At 44.8% G+C, this 19,529-nt stretch overlaps 1 protein-coding gene and 1 long non-coding RNA gene across 2 annotated transcripts; both read right to left on the bottom strand.

The window, feature by feature from the left end:
• Positions 1–6,082: 6,082 nt before the first annotated feature.
• LOC113014782 (uncharacterized) lies at positions 6,083–7,275 on the bottom strand. Its single transcript, XR_003271013.1, has 3 exons — positions 7,221–7,275; positions 7,049–7,142; positions 6,083–6,298 (listed from the first exon to the last, which is right to left on the bottom strand). It is a non-coding gene; the product is annotated as an uncharacterized LOC113014782 (long non-coding RNA).
• A 615-nt stretch (positions 7,276–7,890) lies between these two features.
• On the bottom strand, positions 7,891–19,385 carry LOC113015137 (GATA zinc finger domain-containing protein 14-like; the record flags this gene model as incomplete). The annotated part of the gene is made up of 7 exons (XM_026157074.1): positions 7,891–7,934; positions 12,635–12,966; positions 13,081–13,344; positions 14,932–14,978; positions 17,286–18,005; positions 18,261–18,270; positions 18,958–19,385. Coding segments are annotated over 7 exons (1,845 nt in total), but the record flags the coding sequence as incomplete, so codon positions are not given.
• Between the last annotated feature and the right edge of the window lie 144 nt (positions 19,386–19,529).

Genomic DNA, 19,529 nt, shown 5'->3' with positions numbered 1-19,529 from the left:
GGGGGGGGGGGGGGCCTTTATATGGCCCCTTACAGCATATATAACTTGTATACAAATGTATATAGCTGTGTGTCTTTTATCTTTTATTCTAAAGTAATTTTAATGTAAAGAATCTACATACTGCTAATGGAGAGATGCCAAACTGCCTTTCATTGTTGTTGTAACAGTGACAATAAAGATCTATCTTTTCTATCTGATTTTATCTTAGCTGGCTGTGCTGTGCGGCCATTTGTTGCTCCTTTTTAATTACGCTATAGCCATTACATCTCTTGACATAGCAACATACACGTAGGATCTTGGGGGCAGGTGCGTTACCCAGGATAGGCGGGGATATTGTCCCTGCTGCTCGCTGCTGGTTGTTGTTTCATTTGTTATTTAAGATATCTCAGGGATAAAATGTGTTGTCAAACTTCTGTGCACTAACAGAAAGGAGAGTTTCACTGGTCTGGCCCACATAGACTCAAAATGAGGTGAGTGTGTTTGGAGATGTAAAATGAGTTTGACCTCGCTGCCGTAAACCCAACAACAAGTCAATGTTTGGGTCAAGTGTAATTTTGGTGGTGTTTTCACTATAGTCAAACCTTGTATTCTAATGAACTGCTAGAGACTGAATTGGAGTAGCATGATCTTTGGTGACTTCTTGATGTTAATGCTCAGAGCTTTTCAGTTTTCATGAAAAGTCTTGATTCTTTGCTGGTAGCATTAAATAAGCAACAGGCGATGTACGTGAGATTTCTGTTGTGGATTTCAAAGGACACACAACTACATGACATATCAGACGATGTCTTCCCGGGACAGGAAGTGACCACCAGCCTACTTCAACTGCAGCACACTTCAACGTGCGCTGATGTGCAAGTTCCCCATCATCACTGCTGGCAGCTTTAATTTATTTTACTTTTCAAATGAACTCTACCTTACGTGACTTTAATCTTCAGGACAGGTCGTCATGTTGAGCCTTGTATTGTCTGTGTGACATTGTGAACACACCTCACACACTAGAACAGCCGTTATTAAATCCATATATAAAGACTGAATGGATGCTGGAGTGGATACTAATTGTCATGGTTCTGGGTCAGTTTTGACACAGTATTTTGAGATGTTTTGGTTTGATTTTGTATTATGGATTATTTTCTGATTCTCTTGTTGTGCTTTGTTGATTATTATTAGAATTCTATGTTTCAGGTCATTCTGGTTGAGGGGTCAGTTCTTAGGTTCAGTTTCGATGCCCTCATTTTTCTGCATGTTTAGTTCAGTGTCTAGTCTGCGTCTTTGTGTTGTTATTTCCTGTTTCCTGTTTTATTGTGAAGGTTCGTGTTTTATGTGAGCGTATTCAGTTTTGCCTCCCTTGTCTCATCTCGTCAATTACTTCCAGCTGTGTTCCCCACCTGTGTGTAATCTCCTTGTGTTCTTCTGTGTGTATTTAAGTCATGTCTTCTTATGTTGTAGTCGCTGGTCTGTCTGTGAATCTACCGTGTTTCATCCACGTGTTCTCCCTGCTGTCTACCGTCATATGCCTCTGCTCAACCTCCTCCATGTTCGTGTTCATGTCTAGTAGTTTAGTTTTCCCAGTTCAGATTATCTTTAGTTCCGTTTGCCGTTTTCCACTTGTGTTTTATTTTTTACAATAAACGTCCTTCGCACCTCCACGAGTGCCTACAATTGGATCCTCCTTTATTTTTCTCCACACGGCTCATCCCATTTGCCGTGACAGTATTGACCCGCCAGGTTATGGATCCAGCGGCATTCGCCCCACAGAAGGAGCTTCGGGAGCTCATAATCGACTCTGCTTCAAGGTTGAAATTTCCCACTCGTGGGACTAATAAAGGCATCTCATCTCGTCTCATCTCATCTTCCAAATACTGCAGGGTCTTTAATTTACAACAGGAAACATGATGAAATAACTATTGTGATTTGCAGAAATATAAACAAAGCTGAATATAACTCAGTATTAACACTGACTATTGTAGAGAAATGATTATTATGAGAAATTATTCTCATCTTTAAAAAGTCACTTATTTAAAGAGACACTTATTAATCAGTGCAAAAAGACTTTATTTATGATAAGCTCAGTGTTGAGATTGTAGACATCACTATATTTTTAATATCAGTCCTCTGATCACACAAGTTTGGAACACACAAACATCAGGAAAACATTTAACAACTTCTCTCTGATAGATATAAATAAATAAATAAAACCATAATAAATAAGAATAAATATATGATTAAACATTTGGTTACTTAAACATTTCAAATGGTCACAGGTACTTCAGTTTGTTGCTTCATTTGGAGGATGTGAACTTAAGAAATGTTAAAAACATGATCTGAGTACATGTGACGACAGAGCCAGAACTACTGTAAGGAAGCTGATGTTGTTGAGAATAGCAGAGGAGGTGGTTGTTGCTGTCGCTGCAGTTATGGTTGTTGAAGCAGCTGTAGTTGTTGTCGCGGCAGTTTTGGTTGTTGTTGGAACAGTTGTGGTTGTTGTTGCTGGTGTTGTTGTTGTTGTCGCTGCGGTTGTGGTTGTTGTTGAAGCAGCTGCAGTTGTTGTCGCGGCAGTTGTGATTGTTGTTGGAACAGCTGTGGTTGTTGTCGCTGCAGTTGTGATTGTTGTTGGAACAGCTGTGGTTGTTGTCGCTGCAGTTGTGGTTGTTGTTGGAACAGCTGTGGTTGTTGTCGCTGCAGTTGTGGTTGTTGTTGGAACAGCTGTGGTTGTTGTCACTGCAGTTGTGATTGTTGTTGGAACAGCTGTGGTTGTTGTTGGGGCAGATGTGGTTGTTGTTGGAGCAGCTGTGGTTGTTGTCGCTGCAGTTGTGGTTGTTGTTGGAACAGCTGTGGTTGTTGTCACTGCAGTTGTGGTTGTTGTTGGAACAGCTGTGGTTGTTGTTGGGGCAGATGTGGTTGTTGTTGTAGCAGCTGTGGTTGTTGTTGCAGCAACTGTAGTTGTTGTTGCTGCAGATGTGGTTGTTGTCGCTGCAACTGTGGTTGTTGTTGGAGCAGCTGTAGTTGTTGTTCGAGCAGATGTGGTTGTTGTCGCTGCAGTTGTGGTTGTTGTTGTCGCAACTGTAGTTGTTGTCGGTGCAGCTGTGGTTGTTGTCGGAGCAGCTGTGGTTGTTGTCACTGCAGTTGTGGTTGTCGTTGGAACAGCTGTGGTTGTTTTTGGGGCAGCTGTGATTGTTGTTGGAGCAGATGTGGTTGTTGTTGGAGCAGCTGTGGTTGTTGTTGGAACAGCTGTGGTTGTTGTTGTTGCAGCTGTAGTTGTTGTCGGTGCAGCTGTAGTTGTTGTTGCTGCAACTGTAGTTGTTGTTGCTGCAACTGTAGTTGTTGTTGGAGCAGCTGTGGTTGTTGTTGTCGCAGCTGTAATTGTTGTCGGTGCAGCTGTAGTTGTTGTCGGTGCAGCTGTGGTTGTTGTTGCTGCAACTGTAGTTGTTGTCGCTGCAACTGTAGTTTTTGTTGGAGCAGCTGTGGTTGTTGTTGTCGCAGCTGTAGTTGTTGTCGGTGCAGCTGTAGTTGTTGTTGCTGCAACTGTAGTTGTTGTTGGAGCAGCTGTGGTTGTTGTCCCTGCAGCTGTGGTTGTTGTTGGAACAGCTGTGGTTGTTGTTGGTGCAGCTGTGGTTGTTGTTGGAGCAGCTGTGGTTGTTGTCGCTGCAGTTGTGGTTGTTGTTGGTGCAGCTGTAGTTGTTGTTGCTGCAACTGTAGTTGTTGTTGCTGCAACTGTAGTTGTTGTTGGAGCAGCTGTGGTTGTTGTTGGTGCAGCTTTGGTTGTTGTTGGTGCAGCTGTGGTTGTTGTTGGAGCAACTGTAGTTGTTGTTGCTGCAACTGTGGTTGTTGTTGGAGCAGCTGTGGTTGTTGTCCCTGCAGCTGTGGTTGTTGTTGGAGCAGCTGTGGTTGTTGTTGGTGCAGCTGTGGTTGTTGTTGGAGCAGCCGTGGTTGTTGTCGCTGCAGTTGTGGTTGTCGTTGGAGCAGCTGTGGTTGTTGTTGGGGCAGCTGTGATTGTTGTTGGAGCAGATGTGGTTGTTGTTGGAGCAGCTGTGGTTGTTGTTGGAACAGCTGTGGTTGTTGTTGTCGCAGCTGTAGTTGTTGTTGCAGCAACTGTAGTTGTTGTTGGGCAGATGTGGTTGTTGTCGCTGCAGCTGTGGTTGTTGTTGGAGCAGCTGTAGGTTGTTGTTGGTTGTCGCAGCTGTAGTTGTTGTTGGAGCAGATGTGGTTGTTGTTGGAGCAGCTGTGGTTGTTGTTGGAACAGCTGTGGTTGTTGTTGTCGCAGCTGTAGTTGTTGTTGCAGCAACTGTAGTTGTTGTTGCTGCAACTGTAGTTGTTGTTGGAGCAGCTGTGGTTGTTGTTGTCGCAGCTGTAGTTGTTGTCGGTGCAGCTGTAGTTGTTGTCGGTGCAGCTGTAGTTGTTGTTGCTGCAACTGTAGTTGTTGTCGCTGCAACTGTAGTTGTTGTTGGAGCAGCTGTGGTTGTTGTTGTCGCAGCTGTAGTTGTTGTGGTGCAGCTGTAGTTGTTGTTGCAGCAACTGTAGTTGTTGTTGCTGCAACTGTAGTTGTTGTTGGAGCAGCTGTGGTTGTTGTCCCTGCAGCTGTGGTTGTTGTTGGTGCAGCTGTAGTTGTTGTTGCTGCAACTGTAGTTGTTGTTTCTGCAACTGTAGTTGTTGTTGGAGCAGCTGTGGTTGTTGTCCCAGCAGCTGTGGTTGTTGTCCCAGCAGCTGTGGTTGTTGTTGGTGCAGCTGTGGTTGTTGTTGGTGCAGCTGTGGTTGTTGTTGGAGCAACTGTAGTTGTTGTTGCTGCAACTGTGGTTGTTGTTGTCGCAGCTGTAGTTGTTGTCGGTGCAGCTGTAGTTGTTGTCGGTGCAGCTGTAGTTGTTGTTGCTGCAACTGTAGTTGTTGTCGCTGCAACTGTAGTTGTTGTTGGAGCAGCTGTGGTTGTTGTTGTCGCAGCTGTAGTTGTTGTCGGTGCAGCTGTAGTTGTTGTTGCTGCAACTGTAGTTGTTGTTGGAGCAGCTGTGGTTGTTGTCCCTGCAGCTGTGGTTGTTGTTGGAGCAGCTGTGGTTGTTGTTGGTGCAGCTGTGGTTGTTGTTGGAGCAGCTGTGGTTGTTGTCGCTGCAGTTGTGGTTGTTGTTGGTGCAGCTGTAGTTGTTGTTGCTGCAACTGTAGTTGTTGTTTCTGCAACTGTAGTTGTTGTTGGAGCAGCTGTGGTTGTTGTCCTAGCAGCTGTGGTTGTTGTTGGAGCAGCTGTGGTTGTTGTTGGTGCAGCTGTGGTTGTTGTTGGTGCAGCTGTGGTTGTTGTTGGAGCAGCTGTAGTTGTTGTTGCTGCAACTGTGGTTGTTGTTGGAGCAGCTGTGGTTGTTGTCCCTGCAGCTGTGGTTGTTGTTGGAGCAGCTGTGGTTGTTGTTGGTGCAGTTGTGGTTGTTGTTGGAGCAGCTGTGGTTGTTGTTGGAGCAGCTGTGGTTGTTGTCGCTGCAGTTGTGGTTGTTGTTGGAGCAGCTGTGGTTGTTGTTGGGGCAGCTGTGGTTGTTGTTGGAGCAGTTGTGGTTGTTGTTGGAACAGCTGTAGTTGTTGTCGCTGCAACTGTAGTTGTTGTTGGAGCAGCTGTGGTTGTTGTTGTCGCAGCTGTAGTTGTTGTCGGTGCAGCTGTAGTTGTTGTTGCTGCAACTGTAGTTGTTGTTGTCGCAACTGTAGTTGTTGTCGGTGCAGCTGTGGTTGTTGTTGGAGCAGCTGTGGTTGTTGTTGGAACAGCTGTAGTTGTTGTCGCTGCAACTGTAGTTGTTGTTGGAGCAGCTGTGGTTGTTGTTGTCGCAACTGTAGTTGTTGTCGGTGCAGCTGTGGTTGTTGTTGGAGCAGCTGTGGTTGTTGTCGCTGCAGTTGTGGTTGTTGTTGGAACAGCTGTGGTTGTTGTTGGAACAGCTGTAGTTGTTGTTGGTGCAGCTGTGGTTGTTGTTGTCGCAGCTGTAGTTCTTGTCGGTGCAGCTGTGGTTGTTGTTGGAGCAGCTGTAGTTGTTGTCGCTGCAGCTGTGGTTGTTGTTCGAACAGCTGTGGTTGTTGTCCCTGTAGCTGTGGTTGTTGTCGCTGCAGATGTGGTTGTTGTCGCTGCAGATGTGGTTGTTGTCGCTGCAGTTGTGGTTGTTGTCGCTGCGTTGCAGCAGGCTGTGTAGAGAATCTTACATCATTTTCATATTTCATCACATTAACCACATCTTTATGAATAGGAAATTCTTTGACAAATTATTTTTTTCCTACCAACAACAAGAAGAACGATGACAAACATCTTTGCGATCATGGTGATGCTGTTTTTCTGCTCCTGTCTCTGAAAATAAAAATTCACTGTGGTTATTATGATTTAAAGAAAGCATTATTCCTACAATTGCCTTAATTAAGCTTTCTAAAGTTATCTTGAAAAGAAGTTTGAGATCTAAAACTCATAATATAAAAAAGTTCCTATTCAATTACATAATTTAAAATATAGATTTTTTTTTCTATAGTACTGTCTTTGTGATAGTCCACATCTCTCAACGAGGTGCTTGTACACATGTAGTTTGAAGCAAAAGCAACAAGAAGAAATTAAGAAATCATGAAGGAAAGGCTCTGACTATGATGACCTCATTGTTCCTGACTGTAAATCAGAGCAAAAGTCACCACTTCATGTTTATAGTGTTAATCAACTCCAATATTGACATATAATCAATAACCCATTAAATCTATCTATCTATCTATCTATCTATCTATCTATCTATCTATCTATCTATCTATCTATCTATCTATCTATCTATCTATCTATCTATCTATCTATCTATCTATCTATCTATCTATCTATCTATCTGTGTGTGTGTGTGAATGTGTCATATATTATTTATCAAGGGTAATAGCAAAAAACAAAACAAAAACAGAAGCATAAAAAAAACTTCAGAACTTTAAGATAAACACAACCCAACACAACAAATTGCTGCCTAAATTACACCATATGTTGCCAAAAGATCATTTCCAGAAATAAATCTATCAATTCATCTTAAATTCACATGTAGATGTCAGATATATATTTAATATTAGGGTTACTTACATAGTATTTCTTTGCTTGTAAGTCGTCCACTGCAGTGAAAGAAAGTGATGTTCTCTGACTTCATCTCCTCTTTTTATAATCAGCCAACATGAACCTGAGGACAAATATGTGCAGGTGGAGTAATGGTAGTTATCGTCATGGTTTAAGGTGTGTGCACTAAACTTTTATTTACCTGCATCTCTCTCCTATTGTCCTCCTGAAACAGTCATCACTTTAATTTTAGCACTTACACACACACACACACACACACACACATATTTGTGACATGTTTTGACGTGAGCTTCGACATTTTCTCTGTGTGACTATGACTACATTTATGTGATTGTATCTTTATGGCTACATTAGGACTCTATGTGGTCCATAAAAGATGACCATTTTGGATAATAAAATCTGACAGAAGAAAACAAATATTCGGTGATTAGTTTTGGATTAACTAAATCTCACAACTGGCTGACTAGATTTAGACGGAGAATCAACATTTACAGGTTGGTGGTGCTCGGTGGGCAGTCAGCGTCCACATCAAAATAACTCTGATTTCTCTCTTTTTTGTCTTTTCTTTTACACACATTCTAAATATTACTGGTTCATTTACTTGAAATGAAGAAGTTTTCATCAATGGAAATAAGAAGTCAGTTTTAAAGGCATTCTTGCGAGTTGGGAGCTTGCTTTCATTTTCTTCTTGCAACACTTAATGCAGGAAGTCATTCCTCAGTTATCAGAGACACAAGGTGAGACCCGACTAAAAGACACTTACACACTTGTGCTGTAATAAATTGAATATAGCCACCGAGTACCGCTGGCCATGATTAAAAATGCAGGTTTAATGCATTTCAGCATTATGTTCACTTTTCAGACCTGACTGGGTTCATCTTTTGCACCTTCAAATCTTCAAATATACACAGGTATCAAAAAGTGAGAGTAAAGGATGCTTACAGTCTTTAAAGGTGTAAACTTTTATTTCTTTGAGCCTAAAACAACACCAGTGTGAATCAGTCACTTTATGTAAATAGTTTATTTGTAAAGACTTTAGATATACACATCCTTCATTGATCGCACGAGGGTTTATTTTTTTCTGTAACAGCAGCATGATAAAGAGTAAAAAAAGTGCAGCTGCAATAAACCACATATTAGCAATGCAGTTAAAATAATAGTACCACAGATGCCCAGTAAGTGTCTTATACTGTAACACAGGTCAGGGATTTATATATATATATATATATATACACAACATATTTCTGCTTTGTTGAACTTGTTTTATGAATCTTGCTGATCTGGTGCAACTCTGGAAATTAATTGATGCAGATTTGTTCATTAATTTATTCTGAAGTTATTCCAACACATGGATTTTCTTTTAGTTCTTTGGAGATATGCATATGAACAGCAGCACACACAGCAGTTTATAAAATATACCTGAGCAGGTTTGATCCCGGCCTTTCTCTGTCGCACAATCAGTCATAAGAGGTGTGGTTATTGAAGCTGCTTCTAGTTGCATAAACTTGCAGCCACACCTCATAGTTTAGTCTCCTGTGCGTTAACAGATGTTGAGAATTAACATTCATTGTTTCTGTACTGAGGTCCAAAAACAGCTTAAAGCATTTCCCAGCATGTACTTGAGATGGTTGAGCCTTCACTGAGGAATGCCACATATCCGTCAAACAGGAGACAACACGTCACACGAAAACCTGTCCTGTGTGACCTTCAGTTCTGTGATGATGCATTTCTATGTTGTGATACAACATGATGTAGGAAAATGGAGATTCTGTTAGGCAACAACACAACAAAACTAATATCACAACACACACGTATGTACATTATGAACTGGAAAAAGTCCCTAGATCTTCAACTGAGGCATCTACAACACAAATAAAAACACGTCTTGACCCACATCCAGTCTGTCTCTGGGGCTCCTGAGTGCCCGTTGGGCCACAAGGGGGTGAGGGAGGATGGGGTGCAGTTGATACAGTTTGGGTGGATGTTTGCAGTGACTTATCTCAAACTTACACCAGCCTGGGATCTGTGTGTAGTCTTGGGAAGTCCAACAGGTAGCCAGGGAGTGCTCCACTCTCCCTGTGGTAGGATGCTGACCCACATCCACCCATCCACATTAAGGGGACGGCTGTGGAGTGTGTGAGCAGCTTCAAGTTCCTGGGAGTCCACATCTCCGAGGATCTCACCTGGACGACCAACTGCTCCAAGCTGGTCAAGAAGGCTCACCAGCGCCTCTTCTTCTTGAGGACTCTGAGGAAGAACCACCTGTCCTCAGACATCCTGGTGAACTTCTATCGCTGCACCATCGAGAGCATCCTGACCAACTGTATAACAGTCTGGTACGGGAACTGCTCTGCCTCGGACCGGAAGGCGTTGCAGAGGGTCGTGAAAACTGCCCAGCGCATCGCCGGAGCACCACTTCCTGCCATAAAAGACATCTACAGGAAGCGGTGTCTGAAAAGGGCTGGGAAAATCATCAAAGACCCCAGTCACCCATCACATGGACTCTTCACCCTCCTGCCCTCTGGGAGGCGCTACAGGAGCCTCCGGACTAAGACCACCAGGTACCGGAACAGCTTCTTCCCCACAGCTGTCAGACTCCTGAACTCTGCCTCCTGACATCTGACCCACGTTAAACTCATGGACTGAACATACACACACCCACAATGGACAACTGTACCCTCAAACACAATAATAACATGGACTGAACCACCACTCACAACCACTAGCACTTTATATAGCCTCTGTAGAAACTATCTACACCCTCACTTATCTTAACTGCACTGCTGTATAGCTCTGTGTAAATAATCATTCTGTACATTCGATAATCTTTAATCCTACAACTGTTTACAACTTGCATAGTTCCCATTTCTGTATAGCTGTATATCTCAGATTCTGTAAAGTTATTTATTTCATATTCTATATAGTTTTTCATATTTATATCCTGTTCATATCCTGTACATAGCTTGTACTCACTACAGCCTGTACATACTTATAGTTATAGAATATTCACAACATACTTCATACCGTGTACATTATAACATACCATAATAAATAATGTGAAAATAAGTACGATGCATCCCAGTTTACTGAGGTGTGAGAAATACATCCACACACTTATTGGAAAAAAAAAACAGCAGAGAAAAGTGAGTTGGGCCGTTATATGTGAGGAGCAGCACAGCTATGCTAACCTTCATGTTGAGACGTTACATAACTCCCGGTGCAGACGGCTCCCTGTTATAGTGTTTCCTCACTTGGCTCATGCGAGCCCAGCCCAATTTTTACTCTTTAAGTGTGCGCGTGTGTGTGTGTGTGTGGGGGGGGGGGGGGGGGGGGGATATGTGTGTATTCACATCATTTATGTTAATGAGAGTGTGGGGAGTGAGTTGGAGGGTGGGGTGGGCTGCTTTTAACTATGTAAGGCACTTTGTGCTACATTTTTTTTTGTATGAAAAGTGCTTTATAAATAAAGATTGATTGATTGATTGATTGATTGATAACTGTGTGACAGCTGAACAAAAAAATCATTGAAGTGAATCCAAAGAAAGAAAAACGGATTTATTATATTATATTATATATATTATATTTCAAGTTTACTGGCCTGCATTAAGAGCTATATGTGTACCTGAGTTTAAGAACATGCAGCTTCTGGTCTGAATGAAACCACTGCACCTGTATTTGGAAAAACCAGTCTGGGTTGTGCCTCTTATCTGGACCCCTCCCTGTCAAGCTATGTCATCTGTCATCCACCTCTAGTTGGTTGGGGAGACACACCCAGACTGGCAGTATATGTATGCACTCTAACCTGGAACATACTGGCTCAGTTCCCTGAAGCTACTCCACCATCTGCCTACCTTTCTAGCTCCATTCAGAGTAAGGGTCTGCCACATTAATGCCACTCCTAACCAAATAACATTAAACATTTATAAGGGAACTTTTGTTCATATCTTCTCAAGAAGACATCGCAGATGAAGGTCAAATGTACCTGAATGAACTTGTCTATCGATCTCTCAGTCAGGATCACACACTTACTGTCACAATCCTGGGTCATAAGACCCAGCGGTCTCAGTTTCTTGTGTTTTGTCATTTTGTATTATGATTTGAGTCCACCTTGTTAGTTTAGTCCTGGTCCCGAGGTTGTCATGTTTGGCTTTTGGTTGTTAGATATCCCCATGTCTTTGCTCCTTATCTTCCTCTGTGTACCTGTGTTCATATATCTCTGAGTATTTTCAGTTCTGTGTCCTCCCTGTCTTTTTATGCGTAATTGTCCTCATCTGTGCTCCCTGTGTATTCCCATGTCCCTTATTACCTTCTGTGTATTTATGTGATAATCTCCCTCTGTTTCATGTCGCGTCATCCTTCAGTTTTGTGCGTATTTCCCTGTGATTTCCCTGTGCCTCCTGGTGAGTTAGTTTTAGTTCTCCCCAGTGTAATTTTGTATCGCCCTTTGCCTTTCTGTTAATAAAGCTGTGTTTTGAGTTTATCTACACGTGTTGTGAGTCTTGCATTTGGGTCCTCACCTCCCTGCACACACCCAGTCCCTGAAACTAACATAACTCAGTTCATTTAAACATTTCACATTTTCACGTCCTTCAGTTTTTAATCGCTGCACTTACAGGATGTGAGCTGGACAACATTAATAATCTTAATGAGGTACATGTGACATTGGCGACACAGCTACTGAGATGAAGCTCATTTTGCAGCAGAGGTGGTTGTAGTTACAGTAGCTGTAGTTGGAGCAGCTGCGGTTGGAGCAGCTGTGTCTGAGAGCTGCATGAAGCTGTAGTGAAGAGAAACTGTTTGATCAACTGAGCTTTTGGTACCACATATACACTGCAGTCTAAAGTCTTAGACATATGAAGTTACATCATAATTTAATAGAACTTGTTACTTGTAAGCTGTCCATCACAGTGAAAGCAAGTGTGATGTTTTATAAGCCAGCGACATGAGATAACATCAGCATTCATATAAATATGTGCAGGTGAAGTAATGGTAGATATTGTCCTGGTTAAAGGTGTGTGCAGACACAGCTTGAATGCAAGTGTCTCTCTGCTTTTGTCCTCCTGAAACAGCCAACAACACTGACTGTTGCAGTGCTGTTTCACACATGCTCTGTGACATTTTTCTGCTGCTACATTTTACGCTGTGACTGTGAACAGGTTTGTAGAAAAAGTATTATTAAGAGAAACCATTCTCATCATAAAACAGTCAGGGGACACTCATTAATCAATCCAAAGAGACTTTATTTATGATATTTTTGAAAAGTGCAATGATAAGATCAGTGTTGAGATTGTAGACATCACAATATTGTTAATATTAGTCCCCTGATCACACGCTTGGATGATACACATACAAACAACATCTCAGGGAGGAAAACATCAAACATGTCTGATCTGAACCCCCCCCCCCCCCTAAAACTACAATAAATAAGAATTCAAATATGCTTTACAACCTGGTTACTTAATAATTTCAAAACTTCACATGTACTTTGGTTTATTACTTCATTTTCAGGATGTGAACTTAAAAATGTTACAAATATGAGCTGAGTACATGTGACATCAGAACCAGAACTAATGTAAGGAAGCTGATGTTGTTCACCATGGCAGAGGAAGTGGTTCTTGCAGTAGTTCTGGTTGTTGTTGGGGTTGTTGTTGGGGTGGTTGCTGAGGTTGTTCTGGTGGTTGTACTTGTTGTTGGGGTAGTTGAAGTTGTTGTTGGGGTGGTTGCTGAGGTTGTTGTAGTGGTTGTACTTGTTGTTGGGGCAGTTGAGGTTGTTGTTGGGGTCGTTGCTGATGTCGTTGTAGTGGTTGTAGTTGTTGGGGTAGTTGTGCTTGTTGTTGGGGTAGTTGCTGAGGTTTTTGTAGTGGTTGTACTTGTGGTTGGGATACTTGAGGTTGTTGTAGGGGTAGTTGTTGATGTTGTTGTAGTTGCTGTGGTTGTGGTTGTTGTTGGGGTAGTTGCTGATGTCGTTGTAGTGGTTGTAGTTGTTGGGGTAGTTGTGCTTGTTCTTTGGGTAGTTGCTGATGTTTTTGTAGTGGTTGTACTTGTTGTTGGGGTAGTTGAGGTTGTTGTTGGGGTCGTTGCTGATGTCGTTGTAGTGGTTGTAGTTGTTGGGGTAGTTGCTGAGGTTTTTGTAGTGGTTGTACTTGTTGTTGGGATACTTGAGGTTGTAGGGGTAGTTATAGATGTTGTTGTACTGGCTGTGGTTGTTGTTGGGGTAGTTGAGGTTGCTGTTGGAGCAGCTGTGGTTGTTGTTGGGGCAGCTGTTGTAGTTGTGGTTGAGGTTGTTGTCACCACAGCTGTAGTTGCTGTTGTTGGCGCAGCAGTTGTGGTTGTTGTTGGGGCAGCTGTACTTGTTGTTGTTGGGGCGGCAGTTGTGGTTGTTGTTGGGGCAGCTGTAGTTGTTGTTGTTGGGATGGCTGTTGTGGTTGTTGTTGGGGCAGCTGTAGTTGTTGTTGTTGGGGCAACAGTTGTGGTTGTTGTTGGAGCTGCAGTTGTGGTTGTTGGAGCAGCAGTTGTGGTTGTTGTTTGTGCAGCTGTAGTTGTTGTTGTTGTTGGGGCAGCTGTTGTGGTTGTTGTTGGGGCGGCAGTTGTGGTTGTTGTTGGGGCGGCAGTTGTTGTTGTTGTTGGGGCAGCTGTAGTTGTTGTTGGGGCAGCTGTAGTTGTTGTTGTTAGGGCGGTTGTTGTGGTTGTTGTTGGAGCTGCAGTTGTGGTTGTTGGAGCAGCAGTTGTGGTTGTTGTTGGTGCAGCAGTAGTTGTTGTTGTTGTTGGGGAGGCTGTTGTGGTTGTTGTTGGGGCAGCTGTAGTTGTTGTTGTTGGCGCAGCAGTTGTGGTTGTTGTTGGGGCAGCTGTAGTTGTTGTTGTTGGGGCAGCAGTTGTTGTTGTTGTTGGGGCAGCTGTAGTTGTTGTTGTTGGGGCAGCTGTAGTTGTTGTTGTTGGGGCGGCTGTTGTGGTTGTTGTTGGAGCTGCAGTTGTGGTTGTTGGAGCAGCAGTTGTTGTTGTTGTTGGGGCAGCTGCAGTTGTTGTTGTTGGGGCGGCTGTTGTGGTTGTTGTTGGGGCAGCTGTAGTTGTTGTTGTTGGGGCGGCTGTTGTGGTTGTTGTTGGGGCAGCTGTAGTTGTTGTTGTTGGGGCAGCAGTTGTGGTTGTTGTTGGAGCTGCAGTTGTGGTTGTTGGAGCAGCAGTTGTGGTTGTTGTTGGTGCAGCTGTAGTTGTTGTTGTTGTTGGGGCAGCTGTTGTGGTTGTTGTTGGGGCGGCAGTTGTGGTTGTTGTTGGGGCGGCAGTTGTTGTTGTTGTTGGGGCAGCTGTAGTTGTTGTTGGGGCAGCTGTAGTTGTTGTTGTTGGGGCGGCTGTTGTGGTTGTTGTTGGAGCTGCAGTTGTGGTTGTTGGAGCAGCAGTTGTGGTTGTTGTTGGTGCAGCAGTAGTTGTTGTTGTTGTTGGGGCGGCTGTTGTGGTTGTTGTTGGGGCAGCTGTAGTTGTTGTTGTTGGGGCAGCAGTTGTGGTTGTTGTTGGGGCAGCTGTAGTTGTTGTTGGGGCAGCTGTTGTGGTTGTTGTTGGGGCAGCTGTAGTTGTTGTTGTTGGGGCAGCTGTAGTTGTTGTTGTTGGGGCGGCTGTTGTGGTTGTTGTTGGAGCTGCAGTTGTGGTTGTTGGAGCAGCAGTTGTGGTTGTTGTTGGGGCAGCTGTAGTTGTTGTTGTTGGGGCGGCTGTTGTGGTTGTTGTTGGGCCTGGCGTTGTGGTTGTTGGAGCAGCAGTTGTGGTTGTTGTTGGGGCAGCTGTAGTTGTTGTTGTTGGAGCTGCAGTTGTGGTTGTTGGAGCAGCAGTTGTGGTTGTTGTTGGAGCAGCTGTAGTTGTTGTTGTTGGGCTCGCTGTTGTGGTTGTGGTTGTTTGAGAAGCTGTACTAGTTGTTGTTGGTGAAACAGTTGTGGTTGTTGTTGGTGAAGCTGTACTAGTTGTTGTTGGTACAGCAGTTGTTGTGGTTGTTGTTGGGGCAGCAGTAGCTGTTGTTGTTGGGGCGGCTGTGGTGGTTGTTGTTGGGGCAGCTGTTGTGGTTGTTGTTAGGGCAGCAGTTGTGGTTGTTGTTGGAGCAGCTGTAGTTGTTGTTGGAGCAGCTGTGGTTGTTGTGGGTGCAGTTGTGGTTGTTGTTGGAGCAGTTGTGGTTGTTGTTGGAGCAGCTGTAGTTGTTGTTGGAGCAGCTGTGGTTGTTGTTGGAGCAGCTGTGGTTGTTGTTGGAGCAGCTGTGGTTGTCGTCGCTTCAGCTGTGGTTGTTGTTTGAACAGCTGTCGTTGTTTCTTCAGTTGCGGTTGTTGTCGTGGCAGGTGTGGCTGTTGTTGGAACAGTGGTGGTTGTTGTTGGAGCAGCTGTAGTCGTTGTCGCTTCAGCTGTAGTTGTTGTCGCTGCAGCTGTGGTTGTTGTTGGGGCGGCAGTTGTTGTTGTTGTTGGGGCAGCTGTAGTTGTTGTTGGGGCAGATGTAGTTGTTGTCGCTGCAACTGTGGTTGTTGTTGGAGCAACTGTGGTTGTTGTTGGAGCAGTTGTAGTTGTTGTCGCTGCAACTGTGGTTGTTGTTGGAGGAGCTGTGGTTGTTGTTGGAGCAGCTGTGGTTGTTGTTGGAGCAGTTGTAGTTGTTGTCGCTGCAACTGTGGTTGTTGTTGGAGCAGCAGTTGTGGTTGTTGTTGGAGCAGCTGTGGTTGTTGTTGGAGCAGTTGTAGTTGTTGTCGCGGCAACTGTGGTTGTTGTTGGAGGAGCTGTGGTTGTTGTTGGAGCAGCTGTAGTTGTTGTTGGAGCAGTTGTAGTTGTTGTCGCTGCAACTGTGGTTGTTGTTGGAGCAGCTGTGGTTGTTGTTGGAGCAGTTGTAGTTGTTGTCGCGGCAACTGTGGTTGTTGTTGGAGGAGCTGTGGTTGTTGTTGGAGCAGCTGTAGTTGTTGTTGGAGCAGTTGTAGTTGTTGTCGCTGCAACTGTGGTTGTTGTTGGAGCAACTGTGGTTGTTGTTGGAGCAGTTGTAGTTGTTGTCGCTGCAACTGTGGTTGTTGTTGGAGCAACTGTGGTTGTTATTGGAGCAGCTGTAGTTGTTGTCACTGCAGTTGTGGTTGTTGTTGGAGCAGCTGTGGTTGTTGTTTTAGCAGCTGTAGTTGTTGTTGGAACAGTTGTAGTTGTTGTCGCTGCAACTGTGGTTGTTGTTGGAGCAGCTGTAGTTGTTGTCGCTGCAACTGTGGTTGTTGTTGGAGCAGCTGTAGTTGTTGTCGCTGCAGTTGTGGTTGTTGTTGGAGCAGCTGTAGTTGTTGTTGGAGCAACTGTGGTTGTTGTTGGAGCTGCAGCTGTGGTTGTTGTTGCTGCAGTTGTGGTTGTTGTCGCTGCAACTGTGGTTGTTGTCGCTGCAACTGTGGTTGTTGTTGAAGCAGCTGTAGTTGTTGTCACTGCAACTGTGGTTGTTGTCGCTGCAACTGTGGTTGTTGTTGGAGCAGTTGTAGTTGTTGTCGCTGCAACTGTGGTTGTTGTTGGAGGAGCTGTGGTTGTTGTCGCTGCAACTGTGGTTGTTGTTGGAGCAGCTGTGGTTGTTGTCGCTGCAACTGTGGTTGTTGTCGCTGCAACTGTGGTTGATGTTGGAGCAGCTGTAGTTGTTGTTGTTGGAACTGCAGTTGTGGTTGTTGGAGCAGCTGTAGTTGTTGTCGCTGCAACTGTGGTTGTTGTTGGAGCAGCTGTGGTTGTTGTCGCTGCAACTGTGGTTGTTGTCGCTGCAACTGTGGTTGTTGTTGGAGCAGCTGTAGTTGTTGTTGTTGGAACTGCAGTTGTGGTTGTTGGAGCAGCAGTTGTGGTTGTTGTTGGGGCAGATGTAGTTGTTGTCGCTGCAACTGTGGTTGTTGTTGGAGCAACTGTGGTTGTTGTTGGAGCAGTTGTAGTTGTTGTCGCTGCAACTGTGGTTGTTGTTGGAGGAGCTGTGGTTGTTGTTGGAGCAGCTGTGGTTGTTGTTGGAGCAGTTGTAGTTGTTGTTGGCGAAGCTGTGGTTGTTGTTGGAGCAGTTGTGGTTGTTGTTGGAGCAGCTGTAGTTGTTGTTGGAGCAGTTGTAGTTGTTGTCGCTGCAACTGTGGTTGTTGTTGGAGCAACTGTGGTTGTTGTTGGAGCAGCTGTGGTTGTTGTTGGAGGAGCTGTGGTTGTTGTTGGAGCAGCTGTAGTTGTTGTTGGAGCAGTTGTAGTTGTTGTCGCTGCAACTGTGGTTGTTGTTGGAGCAGCTGTAGTTGTTGTCGCTGCAGTTGTGGTTGTTGTTGGAGCAGCTGTGGTTGTTGTCGCTGCAACTGTGGTTGTTGTTGGAGCAGTTGTAGTTGTTGTCGCTGCAACTGTGGTTGTTGTTGGAGAAGCTGTGGTTGTTGTTGGAGCATTTGTAGTTGTTGTCGCGGCAGCTGTGGTTGTTGTTGGAGGAGCTGTGGTTGTTGTTGGAGCAGCTATAGTTGCTGTTGGAGCAGTTGTAGTTGTTGTCGCTGCAACTGTGGTTGTTGTTGGAGAAGCTGTGGTTGTTGTTGGAGCATTTGTAGTTTTTGTCGCGGCAGCTGTGGTTGTTGTTGGAGGAGCTGTGGTTGTTGTTGGAGCAGCTGTAGTTGTTGTTGGAGCAGTTGTAGTTGTTGTCGCTGCAACTGTGGTTGTTGTTGGAGCATTTGTAGTTGTTGTCGCTGCAGTTGTGGTTGTTGTTGGAGCAGCTGTGGTTGTTGTCGCTGCAACTGTGGTTGTTGTTGGAGCAGCTGTGGTTGTTGTCGCTGCAACTATGGTTGTTGTCGCTGCAACTGTGGTTGTTGTTGGAGCAGCTGTAGTTGTTGTCGCTGCAGTTGTGGTTGTTGTTGGAGCAGCTGTGGTTGTTGTTGGAGCAGCTGTGGTTGTTGTCGCTGCAGTTGTGGTTGTTGTTGGAGCAGCTGTGGTTGTTGTTGGAGCAGCTGTAGTTGTTGTTGTTGGAACTGCAGTTGTGGTTGTTGGAGCAGCAGTTGTGGTTGTTGTTGGGGCAGATGTAGTTGTTGTCGCTGCAACTGTGGTTGTTGTTGGAGAAACTGTGGTTGTTGTTGGAGCAGTTGTAGTTTTTGTCGCTGCAACTGTAGTTGTTGTTGGAGGAGCTGTAGTTGTTGTTGGAGCAGTTGTAGTTGTTGTCGCTGCAACTGTGGTTGTTGTCGCTGCAACTGTGGTTGTTGTTGGAGCAGCTGTAGTTGTTGTTGTTGGAACTGCAGTTGTGGTTGTTGGAGCAGCAGTTGTGGTTGTTGTTGGAGCATTTGTAGTTGTTGTCGCGGCAGCTGTGGTTGTTGTTGGAGCAGCTGTGGTTGTTGTTGGAGCAGCTGTAGTTGTTGTTGGAGCAGTTGTAGTTGTTGTCGCTGCAACTGTGGTTGTTGTTGGAGCAGCTGTGGTTGTTGTTGGAGCAGCTGTAGTTGTTGTCGCTGCAGTTGTGGTTGTTGTTGGAGAAGCTGTGGTTGTTGTTGGAGCATTTGTAGTTGTTGTCGCTGCAGTTGTGGTTGTTGTTGGAGCAGCTGTGGTTGTTGTCGCTGCAACTGTGGTTGTTGTTGGAGCAGCTGTGGTTGTTGTCGCTGCAACTGTGGTTGTTGTCGCTGCAACTGTGGTTGTTGTTGGAGCAGCTGTAGTTGTTGTGGCCGCAGTTGTGGTTGTTGTTGGAGCAGTTGTGGTTGTTGTTGGCGAAGCTGTGGTTGTTGTGGCCTCAGTTGTGGTTGTTGTTGGAGCAGTTGTGGTTGTTGTTGGAGCAGCTGTGGTTGTTGTTGTTGGAACTGCAGTTGTGGTTGTTGGAGCAGCAGTTGTGGTTGTTGTTGGGGCAGATGTAGTTGTTGTCGCTGCAACTGTGGTTGTTGTTGGAGCAGTTGTAGTTGTTGTCGCTGCAACTGTGGTTGTTGATATAGGAGCTGTGGTTGTTGTTGGAGCAGTTGTAGTTGTTGTCGAGGCAGCTGTGGTTGTTGTTGGAGGAGCTGTGGTTGTTGTTGGAGCAGCTGTAGTTGTTGTCGCTGCAACTGTGGTTGTTGTTGGAGCAACTGTGGTTGTTGTTGGAGCAGTTGTAGTTGTTGTCGCTGCAACTGTGGTTGTTGTTGGAGCAGCTGTAGTTGTTGTTGGAGCAGCTGTAGTTGTTGTGGCCACAGTTGTGGTTGTTGTTGGAGCAGTTGTGGTTGTTGTTGGAGCAGCTGTAGTTGTTGTTGGAGCAGTTGTAGTTGTTGTTGGAGCAGCTGTAGTTGTTGTTGGAGCAGCTGTGGTTGTTGTTGGAGCAGTTGTAGTTGTTGTCGCTGCAACTGTGGTTGTTGTCGCTGCAACTGTGGTTGTTGTTGGAGCAGCTGTGGTTGTTGTTGGAGGAGCTGTGGTTGTTGTTGGAGCAGTTGTAGTTGTTGTCGCTGCAACTGTGGTTGTTGTTGGAGCAGCTGTAGTTGTTGTCGCTGCAGTTGTGGTTGTTGTTGGAGCAGCTGTGGTTGTTGTCGCTGCAACTGTGGTTGTTGTTGGAGCAGCTGTAGTTGTTGTCGCTGCAGTTGTGGTT

This window comes from Astatotilapia calliptera, chromosome 22 (assembly GCF_900246225.1).
Source record: "Astatotilapia calliptera chromosome 22, fAstCal1.2, whole genome shotgun sequence".
NCBI lineage: Eukaryota > Metazoa > Chordata > Actinopteri > Cichliformes > Cichlidae > Astatotilapia > Astatotilapia calliptera.
The sequence above is the reverse complement of the archived record's forward strand: the minus strand, read 5'-3'. Positions and strand labels throughout refer to the sequence as shown.